The sequence below is a fragment of the Mytilus galloprovincialis genome, chromosome 9 (assembly GCF_965363235.1).
Source record: "Mytilus galloprovincialis chromosome 9, xbMytGall1.hap1.1, whole genome shotgun sequence".
NCBI classification, from domain to species: Eukaryota; Metazoa; Mollusca; class Bivalvia; order Mytilida; family Mytilidae; genus Mytilus; species Mytilus galloprovincialis.
In genome coordinates, this window is record NC_134846.1 from 65,371,419 (window position 1) to 65,385,048 (window position 13,630).

At 30.0% G+C, this 13,630-nt stretch overlaps 1 protein-coding gene across 1 annotated transcript in view; it reads left to right on the top strand.

Annotated features, from left to right (window-relative positions):
- Positions 1 to 504: 504 nt before the first annotated feature.
- Positions 505 to 13,630, top strand: part of LOC143045660 (uncharacterized) — a 33,011-nt gene continuing 19,885 nt past the window's right edge. Inside the window, exons 1-2 of the mRNA XM_076218319.1 lie at positions 505 to 661; positions 5,829 to 6,048. Of these exons, the coding sequence (XP_076074434.1) occupies positions 5,896 to 6,048 (153 nt within the window). The 5' untranslated portion in view covers positions 505 to 661; positions 5,829 to 5,895. The remainder of the gene's footprint in view (positions 662 to 5,828; positions 6,049 to 13,630) is intronic.

Genomic DNA, 13,630 nt, shown 5'->3' on the forward strand with positions numbered 1-13,630 from the left:
TAACTTTGTTTTAGTTATGAGATCTAATGCATACCATATTTAAGATTATTTTAAATAAAGTAGATGATGTGTAAGGTGTCCCGACTGGGGCTACATATTTCCATAACTTCCTCAAATATTTCTTATTGTTTGCAATGTATCAAAATGTCTGGAAGGTAAATAAATATCTATATTTTTCACCTATTTAAGGTAAAACCTGTAAAGGCAAATCTGATCTTAATCTGTTGTTATTATATATAGCCTTAGGTTTTGAAATATTTTGATCGGTAATATTACAGGTGTTTATTTTGAAAAAAAGATGAAATTCCTGTTTTATATTTTTGAATAAACAGCATGAAACTGGACAGTGCACTTTTTAAGCTTTTGTAAGCTTATGTTTTATTAATTAATATTTCGGTGGAACGTTTTACTATTATAGTAAAAATAGTGACGCTTTACTTCTTACCTGGCACTTCTTTCATTGTTATGCAAATTATAATTGATGTCGTAGACAGGTATTCATCCGCCGTCTATTGACATACACAAATAACATGGCGACTATGAAAGTACCGCTAAGTTTTGTCCTCGTGGAATATTACCTAGATTAATTCGTAAAATATTAAGAAATTGGACTAGAAAAATTTAAATTATATTCTGTGAACGAAGATCAAGAATTTTACGGGTATGTACATTTTTATTTTATCGAAAAACTGAATGTTTATCATGCACATGACAGGATGGCATCACCGTTCAGGTAATTATCGATTTTCCAGGTGAGTCATGTCGATCCTATAGACGCCACCAAATAAAACCCATCTTGTTAAATAGCGATTTAAGATCAAAACTTGCTTTAATACATACATATAGGCAATTTATTTTTTACATCCAAATGAAAACTGATCATTGGAAACTTTTTTATAAAAAAAAAAACCAAGCTATTTGTTTAATTTGGAAATATATATATTTGGACGGAGATTATATTAGGACGCGGAAAATCTGTTGACCCAATCGGTTGTTTATAATTTTGACCATTAGAAAAAGAAAATATAATTGTTTTTTTTTTTTTTTCTTTTCCTTTATTTCGGTTATATAAGTTACATTTTATCTTAAAAAACAATTTCTTTCATACGGTGTTTGATCATAATAATTTGACGCCAATGTTTTCACTGGACATATATAGGTAAATGACAATTTTTTGTCGGTCTCTTTGATGGTTAATTACTATTACGTTAATGCAAAATATTTCTTAGCACTAATTGGATTGTTGCTTTGATTGATTGTTTGTATTTTAACTAATTGCAGGTAAAGATAAAAGAAAACATAATTAAGAAAATAAATATTTAATGAAATATCATGCTTGGCTAAATTCTCTACCTTAAGATATTCAGAAAATCTGTTTTTTATGACACTTAGTATGAAAAAGAACAGGTGTAAAAATAAGCTTCCAGAAACAGATTAATTTTCAGATTTGGTCAGTTTTTATCAGTGGTAAGAGCAAAATGACCTGATGGATTTTATCACAACTCAAAGTGTCATTTTATTTACATAAAATATAGGTAATATATAGATATTATAAGAAACAATAAGTCCTTATCACAGGTCTGTCATATAGTGTATTGTAAAAGTGTGAAATGTCACTACTTATGGTCATTGTATATCTGATGTTTATTTGTATATCAATTTAGTTGTTTAATTTATACCTGCCATATAAAGATAATTGTATTATCTCCAAGAATGTCTTAATTACTCAAAATGTCACCTGTTGATGTCTAGGTAATTCTGATTTTAAAAAGATAACAATTACTGTCTAATCCTTCAAATTTGACAAAAAAATAATTTCTGAGTAATACACTTAACCTTCTTTCATAATATTACCAGAAACATATAAATTGTCTTCTATGTGTCTGATAATGAGTAGACTCGCAGAAAAAAACCCACAAGTGATTTAATTGGACATTAATATTAGTTAAATATTAAACTATAAAAAGTTTATCAGTTTTAAAAGTGGATTTAAAAAAATACAACAGTCATATTTAAATGCCAACAATTCTTATCAATGTTTGAAAGTTTTATAGAAGATCTTATGCTTTTTAAAACTTTTTGTAAATCAAGGCCACACGACTATGTCAGAAGATGTCAGAAGATTCAAACTTGTAGTGTAGTATTGACTCTTATGTTCTTTGCATGGGGGATCTTTCCAATGAAAAGATTTTGTTTTGCAGATAAATGATCACATAAGATATTTCTATCATATTAAATACAGAGACACTGACCTGTCAGGTTTATACGTAGAGATGGTAGATTACCTACATAAATATTACTACAAGTTCTATACTATAATTGAATTAAATGACTTTACGTCTTCATAATAATTCATATTTGATATAGATTTTAAACCATTTATTTATCATCTTTTGTAACTCATTACTTTACGTTTTGTTAAAGTGCCACTAAACTATACAAAAACCCAAATTGTAAGCTAGTTGACAATTAGGGTCAGGTAAGTTTGGAATATTGCCAGATTTGTAAAAGTTGTTTACACCTGGGCTCATCTGCCATGTTTACTTACCTACATAGGTAGTAAAAATTACAAGGTCATCAAACCTTATATGGCAAGATTATGCAAATAAACATGGAGTACACTACATTAAGGCGTAATAAAATCTAAAGTTTCCATGAAGAGCTAAAATTATGATGATAGATGTATCCACTTTATAAATACATTTGTTTTACCTTGTACCAACACTAAAACCAACAAGAGAAATGCATTGGTACAAAGTTAACATAAATTATCACAAAAGATACTTAATCTACATAATCTTGAGCCTGTCAAAGCTGAGATTTTGAGTACAGTTTGCTCCTTGCAAGATGTGCTTTACTCTAACCTCAAAAGACTATGATTGACTAAGATGTGCTTTACTCTAACCTCGAAAGACTATGTTTGACTAAGGTGTGTGTATGACTCCAACCTCAAAAGGCTATGTTTGACTGAGGTGTGTGTATGACTCTAACCTCACCAACCTCAAAAGACTGATTGACTAAAGTGTGTGTATGACTCCAACCTCACCAACCTCAAAAGACTTTGATTGACTAAGGTGTTTGTATGACTCCAACCTCACCAACCTCAAAAGACTTTGATTGACTAACTGTGTGTATGACTCCAACCTCAAAAGACTTTGATTGACTAAGGTGTTTGTGTGACTCCAACCTCAAAAGACTATGTTTGACTGAGGTGTGTGTATGACTCCAACCTCAAAAGGCTTTGATTGACTGAGGTGTGTGTATGACTCTAACCTCAAAAGACTTTGATTGACCAAGGTGTGTGTATGACTCCAACCTCAAAAGACTTTGATTGACTAAGGTGTTTGTGTGACTCCAACCTCAAAAGGCTCTGATTGACTAAGGTGTTTGTGTGACTCCAACCTCAAAAGGCTCTGATTGACTAAGGTGTTTGTGTGACTCCAACCTCAAAAGGCTCTGATTGACTAAGATGTGTTGTTTCTCTACAGTATCTCAACTTTTTTTAGGGAGAATAATTCTTTCCAACCAGGTTGTTAAAGAGCCAATTCTGAAAGGAGACCTGTTAAACTATGTTTTGAATGTAAAATTCCGACTGACTCAATCAGACCTCTATCAATTGATTTTATAATTGTTTTGCTTAATTTTCATAAATTACAGCCGCTATTGACAAATAAGTTTCTTTTAAGCTGTAACATCTTGTTTTCTAGAACTAGAGCTATTAAGAGCATTGACATACCAAAAATAGGTTGACATGTCACATTTCTAAAGATGTTAGTATTAGTTTAATCTTCTACACAACTTTTCATTTTTCAATTTGAACACTTTCTATTGTCATTTATTACAGATATATGATTTACAAATAAATCAAAATCCAATCCATTTTGGCTTTATGTCCTGTAAATTTCCCTATGAAAATATAGCTTAAATATTGGCCATTTACTATAAATTGTGACTGTCTTCCTTTCTATACATCACTGTTCTAAGTATAATCAGTATTTAATTGATTGTGGGGAGTGAAAGGTGAGCTAGGAAGTGAGTCACTGCATTCATTGTGGCTTATTCTGCATTTACTCCACAGGTAAAAATAAAGGTGGAAGATTAAAATACTATGAACCAAATAACCCATTACTTTTTGTTTGACACCTGAGTTTATTTACATTATATGTATTGAATTAAATCGTTATCGATTTAGGTAGATAGATATGTTTTTGGAAAATTGTTCATCTGTAGGTGGGTAGAAGATTAAGTTAAATTGCTTATATAGGAATAATTACTTCTGTATTCAATATCCTGGTTCCTTGTTCAAAACTGCTTTCTCTTTTGTATAAACGTGATACCCGGAAAAATATTTAGTTTAACTTTTCTGTTTTTATCGTATTTAAAAAAATAATTTTGATAGTAATAGTGAAATCCAATGAGAATTTGTTAATGTTTACTTCATAAAAACATTTGAAAACTAAACTTATAGCTACATGCAAAGACATTTTGGATTAATCTGTGTTAAAAATCTTTTCTTTATTTGCACTCACTAAGGTCAGAAACTTATATCTTGATATCTCATTTGTCGAATGGACTTTTCTGATAAGTTTTAATTTCAATTTGACAACTTCATACAGTTACCAATGATAAATATTATGAAAGTATTAAAATAGAGGTCAGGTACATGGTAAGTAAATTGTCCAAACTTAGATACTAAACAATGTCCTATCAGTACTTCTCGCCTTCAGTGGGATGACCTGCCTCGTTTTACTAAGCATGGGAGGTTTTAGTAAGATAGCATAGTTGGTGTTGCCATGCGTCTTTTCTTTATACAAAATCTTACTAAATCCATGTTAAGTAGGAAGAAATGAGTTGTAAATCATTTTTAATTCAATTAAAAGTTTGATTAAGATAAAATGATGAAATTATCAGATATGATTATCTTTCGGTTAAAATATTACACAAAGTTAAAAGGGGAGATAACTCATATTTCCTAAATTTTTATCTTCTGGATTTATGGATATTTATACTAATAGTCTATAGGTTTTGAAGAGATATATTAAAAAAAAAAAGGTGAAGAAGATTGTGAGGTCAAGAAGATGAAGAAGAAATCATTTTATTGACTAATTAATGTCTCAAACATTGAAGTGGATGTTGTGAATTACAATTCTGCATGAAAATGAATAAGAACATGTTACTAGATGCTTTTTTTAAATGTTTAAAACAATTCAATGGACTGTCTGATAGGGTGCTTACTTCAGGTGTGATGGCTCCTTGGTTCTGTTTCCGGCTGGGTATATGATGCTCTTCTGTCAGGCACCACCATTTAGATTTAAGAGGCTTTTCAGCTTGGACTCAAGGTTACAAATGACATGTCTTTCTGCTGACTATCACTTGTTGAGATAGCAAGTTAAGATTCCAATTCATGTATTGAACTAGTAAAAGTAGCAATCAATTTATAATCAGTTGAATGCACTAGTTATTCTCAATATTAGATTAAAATTCTTACGCATATACTAGAATGAGGAACATTTTGCCTTTCTAATTTTATTTAAAGAAGTGAATCTTAATTCAGGTCATGATCACAAATTCCATAAAGGTTAGAAGATCATTGAAGCAGAGTAAACTTATGAATAATTTATCAAGCATCGTCCAACGTCCAATATAGGAATTTTATTGTGCAACCAATCTGTTAAAAACATGAATAAATTTAACTTATTTTTATAAAAAGGTTAATTTAAACAACTTAGGTTCCATTTATATGATTTATTGTGTTATTATAAGCTTGATTTTTACCAAAGATACATTTTTATGTTAAAATTAAAATGTACAATTTTTCTTCATTTCAGATTTTTAAAGACTTCATGCATCATAAAAAAACTTGGACATTTTGTATAAAGTTTATAATAAACCAATATGGATAATATGGAAGGCCCCCTTCCTCCTGGAAAGCAGGGCGGTCCAAATTGGTATGACACCCTAGACCGGCATCAGAGTGTACAGTTCTCAGCAAAAGGTTTAAGAAATGCACCAGGAGAAAATAACTGCTTCTTGAATAGTGCAGTGCAGGTAAGTCCTTATATTTACAGTTACTTGGTATAATGTTTTGCTGTTACAATACTGGACAAGATAAAGGGGGGGGGGGGGGGCTTGAGCATTCAAAAACTTGTTCAATGGTTAAAATCCTTCATATAATTGATAAAAATACATTTGAGTTAGAAAAAAATGATTTTATTGATACATTTTCCGATTCTTTAAAGAAAATGAAAGCCATGTGTAAGTGTATGTTACTTTCTAGGTATTGTATATACAAAACATTGGTTAAATAATTGATCCTTCCATGCACTTATGTATCAGTTTATGTATTTTTTCTGAGTTTTAGAGTAAAAAGTTGAAATATATCAATCTTATTATATATGTAATAGGCCAGAGAGTGTACCTCAGATAAAACTTATATCTTAAAATATTTTCTAAATCACCAATCATATTTATGTCCTGTTTTCCTTCTCAAAACCTCATCTACATCCTGCTGAGCTTAAAATATAATATATCTTAAAATTATCTCCCTTGTTAGAAAAGATAAATATTTTGTATATTTTACCCCCTAGATTTGTTTTAAAAGGATAACCTTGTTCTTAATCTTTTACACCAATATTGGTAATGTTTACTACACATTGGTCAAGAAGTACAACAATGATTGACACATTAAGTCACTATTACAACTAGTTATAAACTTGTGATGGACATTAGATTACGGTTTTCTTTAATAGTTTATTTTTTATGGCATATGAAAAGTGGAGCATTTAATAAATGGTCAATTCATCTGAAAATTTCGATAGTTGATTTTGAATAGAAATAATCCTTTGACTTGGTCAATGGAGTCAGTTAGTTTGTCACTTTAACCTGTTGCTGTGTATGGAGACAGATGTCCAAATTACATTGCCGTTAAAATGTCTGTACCTCAGACATCTAAACAAGGTCAACATGGATCGGTGCTCTTTCATATTAAAGACACGAGCAAAAGGGGGTGTTTTTAAAGTTCTTTTAGAGATCTTTGTCCTATAAGTGTATAATTATTTCAGTTTTCAGCTCAGTTGCTGAGAACAAATGAAATGAAGTCATTGTCATATGAAAAAGTGATACCCAGAGATTTGACAATAGATCCATTAACAATAACTGTTTAGCAAATTTTTTTTGCCCTGCATGTAGAACCTTTATATTGAAAGGGAAGAAAATGGACATCGTTTGCAAGACTTGAAAAAGCCGGGAAAATTTTGTACTTGATGAACAAATGTTGATCAGACACCATCTTTTGTCGCTAAACTGAGACACTTTAACAAGTTTTTGCTGATACTATCTTAAAAAGTATGACTAAAGAACAAACAATGCAGTCGTTACTTTGCATAAAAAATTCATGAAGCAATGGAATTCAATACAATACCTCAGTTTTCATATTTTTATTGTTTATACAATGTTTATCATTTACTTACATCAGTCCTATTGTAATAATGGGTGTATTTAAAATTCTGGAAACAAATAAGGAACAAAAGATAGAATACTTCATATTTTGTAAATTAGTTTTGTTTAGAAATTCTAAATAAGTAATATAGGGTAGTAAGTATACCGGTCTTATTGAAAATACAAGTATAGAATATCATACATTTATGAAAATGGACAATTTCAGAGTTCCGACCAGGCTATTTCCTTGTATATGTTATTGTTATGGATGGTTGTAAATCATAATTGGTCATAATTTGGACTAGTTAATAGGTCTTGAAACCTTGTTAACAAGACGAAACAACAGGAAGACTCTTGTTCTGGTTATAAGGTTACCTTAATGATTTAATGAGAGATATTATAAACATGCAGGTCTAATCACTATTATAGGATGACCCGTACTCGATAATTACCGATTTGTATGATTTGACAGAAATGACACCAACCAGAAAAATTTGTCATCCATGCTTGGTCATACCCAAATTATTTCATCAAACTGATTTATACAATTCATTGATGTAATTTTTGAATAGGGTTCTTTATTTTTGACATCTTGTTAGGATTTGATAAATTAGGGTTTAGTCATAGGATAGTGAACTTAAAATGACAGTTGTGAAAAATCGTTTATTGATGTCCTGCCTAAAAAGGTAAAAACTTAAATTCAGACACGAAAATTGAAAATTGTTTTAGCCAAATAAACTAAAATTATTTTTAGCCGTTTTCTGAAAAATCACCTTAAAAGTAAAACTGAAGAGGAAATGAGTAAATCATAATTTATTATATTCTGAAAACTAGGTTTTCTTTGCTTTCTTTGGTAGTATTTAAATATCATTTATTTTACAGTTAGGAAAATCCTATTTTCTATTTAAAGTGTCACAAAATGGACATGAGCCAACATGAAAGTTGGCTACTTGTTAAAATCCAATTAGACCCAAACAAAAGTTTACCTATTTGTTACCTAGAGGGTGACAGTTTTACTACAATAGGAGAATTTACACTCTATTGTGATGACTGGCTGGACCTCAAGTGCTAAGTGCTCTGTAGTTTACAAAAACTGTTACCTAAGTTGTAAAAAGGACCCAGTTAGACTCCTGGTACTTATGTGTCTAGTAATTTTAAGATGGATTGTACTTGTTTGTTTTGTATATCTACAGATAATTCTGACATGGAGAAGGAAACAAATAGATTGGAAAAAGATAGAACTATCTTAAAAACTACCTTGTTCCTGTTTTATTTTTACTTCAAAAGTGACATAGCATTTCTAAAATGATAAAAACAAACCACTTAAGCATTACAGATTCAGGTTGTTATATCTATGAAGATTTAAAAACCTATCTATAACAATTTTTACATAGATAAAGGAAGGTCTTTTCACTAAAGATTTAGATACCAACTAACTTCATGTTCTTAATGCATGTTAAAAAATCTTACAAACTTATCATGAGACAATTTAAAGAACAGATGACTAATTAAAGTGATGCAGGAAAATGCATTTAGCCTAATTTGGTCTTTTTTACTTGTATCCCAATATTAAATCTACCAACGTTAATTTTTGTGAAGAAAGGAACATAATAAAACAATTCAATGGAATATAATCAGGCAACTTTGTTCCTGCATAATCTCTGTTAGATACTTTGTGTTTATGTTTTAATTTATTGTTTTAATAAGAAACTTTGATTTTTGCAATGGTTTTAATGTCTTTCCACCATAAAGCTAATGCTTCAAACTGCTTAATGTTCTCGTTAGGAAAGTGAATAAAGTATCCTTACACTACAAAATACAAGGGAAGATAGTCTATAAGCATAGCTAAGGAGATGTGAATACATTTTGTACTATTAATGCATCAAATAATAAAATGCACCCTTTGTTTTCTTTAAAATCAAAAAGTTAAATAAGTAAACCTAAAAATTTAGAAGTTTAATAAAAAGTGTAGTGAATAAAGGTTGTCTTTTGTATAAATCCTTTGCTAACCAAGAATACAATTCCTAATTAATAATTGACAGATGACATTTAATAAAATGATATAACAATACAGGTGTCCAGACTTGTGTGTCCCAGAATATAATCCTTGTATTGTGTAGAGTCCAGCAAATCCTTCCACAAATATTATTGTGTATTGTCAATATTGAGATTATAAATTTCTAACTTTCAAAACCTTGCTAAATGTTGGAGACTGACAACTTAAAAGGAATTCTATAAAGAGCTTTGTTTTAAGACTTTATAAAATTATTGATAAACCCTTACTGCTATGAAAAGAGAAAATCAATTGCTGGCTTTAAATCAATGTCCCAGATAAAAAGTCAATGGACTCTTTTTAACAGAAAAGTCTCTGCCACCTGCTGTCTCGTGAGGTATACAACAGCTTGCCTCCTACCAACATCTCTACAATCTAGGCATTTGTTAACCCAGTTTACAACATTATATCAAAACTGGTTTATAATGAATTAGATTTTTTCCTGATTAAATGCATATTTATTTGTCCTGAGAGCTAATTTTCTAGTGCTTGTAGAGTAAAACTTTGGTTGGCCTGCTTGCTTTCTTTCATTTACTCAAGTTGACATCTACAAACAATATCTATAGGCATTATAAAACCTGTGTATATTATATTTTAATTTGATTGGCCGTCATCCCAATTACAATTGAACAATATACAAACAAAGCAAGCAAGCCAACCAAAGTCTTGCTCTACATGTATTAGGAAATTATCTCTTAGACTTCTCTGTATTGTGTTTTTATTCTTTCCTAGAAATATTTCTGAAACGAAATTTCCAAACTTGAGGAAGGTAACATTCTCATAAAATAGAACTTTATTGAATTAGGTCAGATTTTGACAAACATTAGCATGTTTCATGTCTATCTGCAGGCAATACATTACATCACTGTTCATCAAATTTGCACCTTATGAATAAGTTTTGCTTGGAGGCAAATTATAGGTTTTGTATAAGTCTAAAGTGAAAATCAAGGAAACAGTTTTTGTCTTAATTTATTGATACATTGAATGATTGGCCAGACAGTTAAATTATAGTCTAGTGTCCATCATTGGGTTGACATCAAGTCATTTTATGGTCATAAAGATTGGGATTGTCATTGAGGAAAGAAGTTTCTTGTATTACAAAATTAAAATAAATATTAGTGTCTGGTAATGATTACTAAATGGTATATTCATTTTATGGATACAAAATGTAGAGTTTTCTTTGACACTTGGTTAATAAAAATAAAAGTGGCGTCTCTTTTGAATTTGGTACTTGTATTCTAAATTGCTTTTGAGAAATCTTATTGAAAAGATGTTGACACAAGCCTTACAGGTACCAATGAGATTTTAGATTTTTAACCATGTTTACTTTAAGTTTAGAACCAAGCTAATCCCTTGTAGGTATTGTAGATGTAAATAAAGATTATAAACATGGAAATTAGTTATCCATATTATCAATGTAATTATCTCCCTTTAATGTTTTAACATTTCAAAGCATTTTCCATTTAAGAACTGAAGTGGTCTCTATGAGGTTTTACAAATATTTTCTAATTGTTCATAATATACAAACAAATAACAAAAACATGTCAACAATCAAGATTGTGAGAAAGAAAACAAACATTTATCATCAGTTTAATGAAATATTTAATTGTTGACATGCTTAAAAATTCAACATACTACAAGTGTGTGTTATGTTTGTATGACGTAATGTGACAGGTCTGTAACAGATCGCCTGACTTAAATTATATAAATGTTTTATTTAGGCTTGAAACCACTGTGTAAGTGGTATATTTACTTTTCAAATGACACATTTGAAGAAAATTTTGGTGACAATTCATAGAAAAACATTCCATTAGTCATTGACATACAGCTTGCAGGGTGTCTTTAAAAGGCAGGTGATATATTCTATCATTTAGACCTACCATTCCTGCAAACACTAGATTAGACTCACTTACAAAAATTGAACAGAAAGCAGAGCAGACAATATTTATAGGTTAATTGTGTGCATTATTATTTTTTATCATTGGAATGTCATTTTGGGGAAGATAATTTCTGAACTCTTGCTCTTTGTATTGTATTACACAATTTTCTGATAAAAAACTTATTCCAATTAGATAAAATTATCTTAACAATGTCCTTGAGAAACTCTTGTTTCTGACACAAGAACCCATAATAATATGATATCTACTTTGTTGTCTGTTTTTCTGTTCATTATATGAACTAGTAAACTTTTATCATTTGCCCATAATATATTTTATAGCCCAGTCCCTGACTTAGATAGGGGTCTATATAGTGATACCCTTATTTATCTATACATCGAGTGTATTCTGTTTTTTCAAGATTATATACTTCCAATAATGGACTTTCACATGTAGGTGCATTGCTTTGCATTCTATAGTGTTGATTTAATGTTTTCCCCCTTCTACAGTCTTCTCTGTATGTTGTTCTATTTAGCATCATTTACATCAATTTTATCTAGTTTTCATGCCAGAGTGACTTTTAAATTTTGCATTTACATCCATAAATAGGCAGGATGTGTTGTAAAAAAATACTCATCTATAAAACATGAAATAAGATCACACCTTTTTAATTCTAAATTTTAATTCTTGCAAACCCATGCAATTCATTTGTTCGCTTTCTGTAAAAATCATCATTTTATATCTATTTAAAAAGTAAATCTGTTTTTTTAATTCCATCTTCAAATGACATAATTTTTATGAAAAGATTTTGCATTATGTTGTGTCAGCTGTTTCCTGCTGAAAGTACCTTTGAAGTGCTCTGATGACCCAAACACTACTTTTTATAATAAATGAGAACATTACAAACCGGAAACTATATAACCTTGATTAAACAATACGATCATCTAAAATTATACCTGATAAAACAGGTAAAAATAAAAGTCTTATTTCCTTTAAGGTAATCCTCTTTATACCTTGAGAGAAAATCAGTCAAGGTTGTCCATTAGGCCCTTTCATTTTCTCTCATTTATAACTGTCCATGACACCTATTTATAAACCCTTCACTGCACTCAATGATAAAAGAACTCTCCAGAAGGCAGATTTTTTTAAGACCTTTTTTTTTTAAAGTTGTAATCTTTCAAGCTGGGTAATAATAGCTTTGGATAAAATTACTTTATCATTGTTCCTTCATTGAGATGATCGATTGCTTCTAGTTCAGTTCAGAACTAAAGCTCAAAGTCTTCAAATTAACTTTTGTCAATGATTCCGACCTAATTGACAAATTTTAATAAATACATTATAAGTGGTTGTATAATATTGACTATATCCAATAGGAGTGGGAGGGCGGAAATAGACAGTGTATCTGTTAAAAACTGGTGAAAACAGGTGCTCTTCAGATAACAGTAACAAAATAGGTCACCTGTAGCCTAATATCAACAAATGATTTCCGGAGAGGTTTTATTTCAATCTTTTTAACAAGTTTTATGAATATTAAGTCCACAGAAATCTTAAATTACCTGTTTTAGTACTTTTATAAAACCATGTGACACAGTTTCCTAACAGAAAATGCATAAAGATTTTATACCAGTTTCATAAATCTTTGCTGTGAGGTAAGCTTGCTTTTTTGTGTTTTTTTCTGATTTGAAGGACTAGGTTTATTTATTTTTTAAAACCTCAAATGCTAATTTTAGCATGATCTAAATGTCACTGTTAGGAAATAACTATAGGTCATTACTTTTTTCAAACATAAATATACTGAAAGAAACAGTTAATGTATATTTCATGATTAGAAGTTCTCTTTATAAGTGCAGCAGCGTGTCTTGTATCTTAAGTTCAATTCTATTTTGAAAAATCACTATGGAGATCAATGTTTATTGACAAAATATTTTGCCCCCAAAGTAATTGTAAAAACAAAGCATGATTTTGCTGAGATTTTATCCATTATAAAAACATGATAAGTATCGGCTTAACGAAACATAAGAACCTGATGAGACACAGGTAGTGATCGGCTCTTCCGGAATTTTTAATTGTCTTTATAAAGTCTGACAGCATTGATTCTTCTACCTGGTCTAAATTAATTCTCACCTGTAATTAAGATAGAATACGATTGTATAAATGATATTGACGTAATGCGTAAGGGAAATCCAATGTTCGTTCCTAGACATTATTTTAGTATACATGTAATTAATTCTAGCTATTTTCAGTTATCAGATCTATCAGAAAT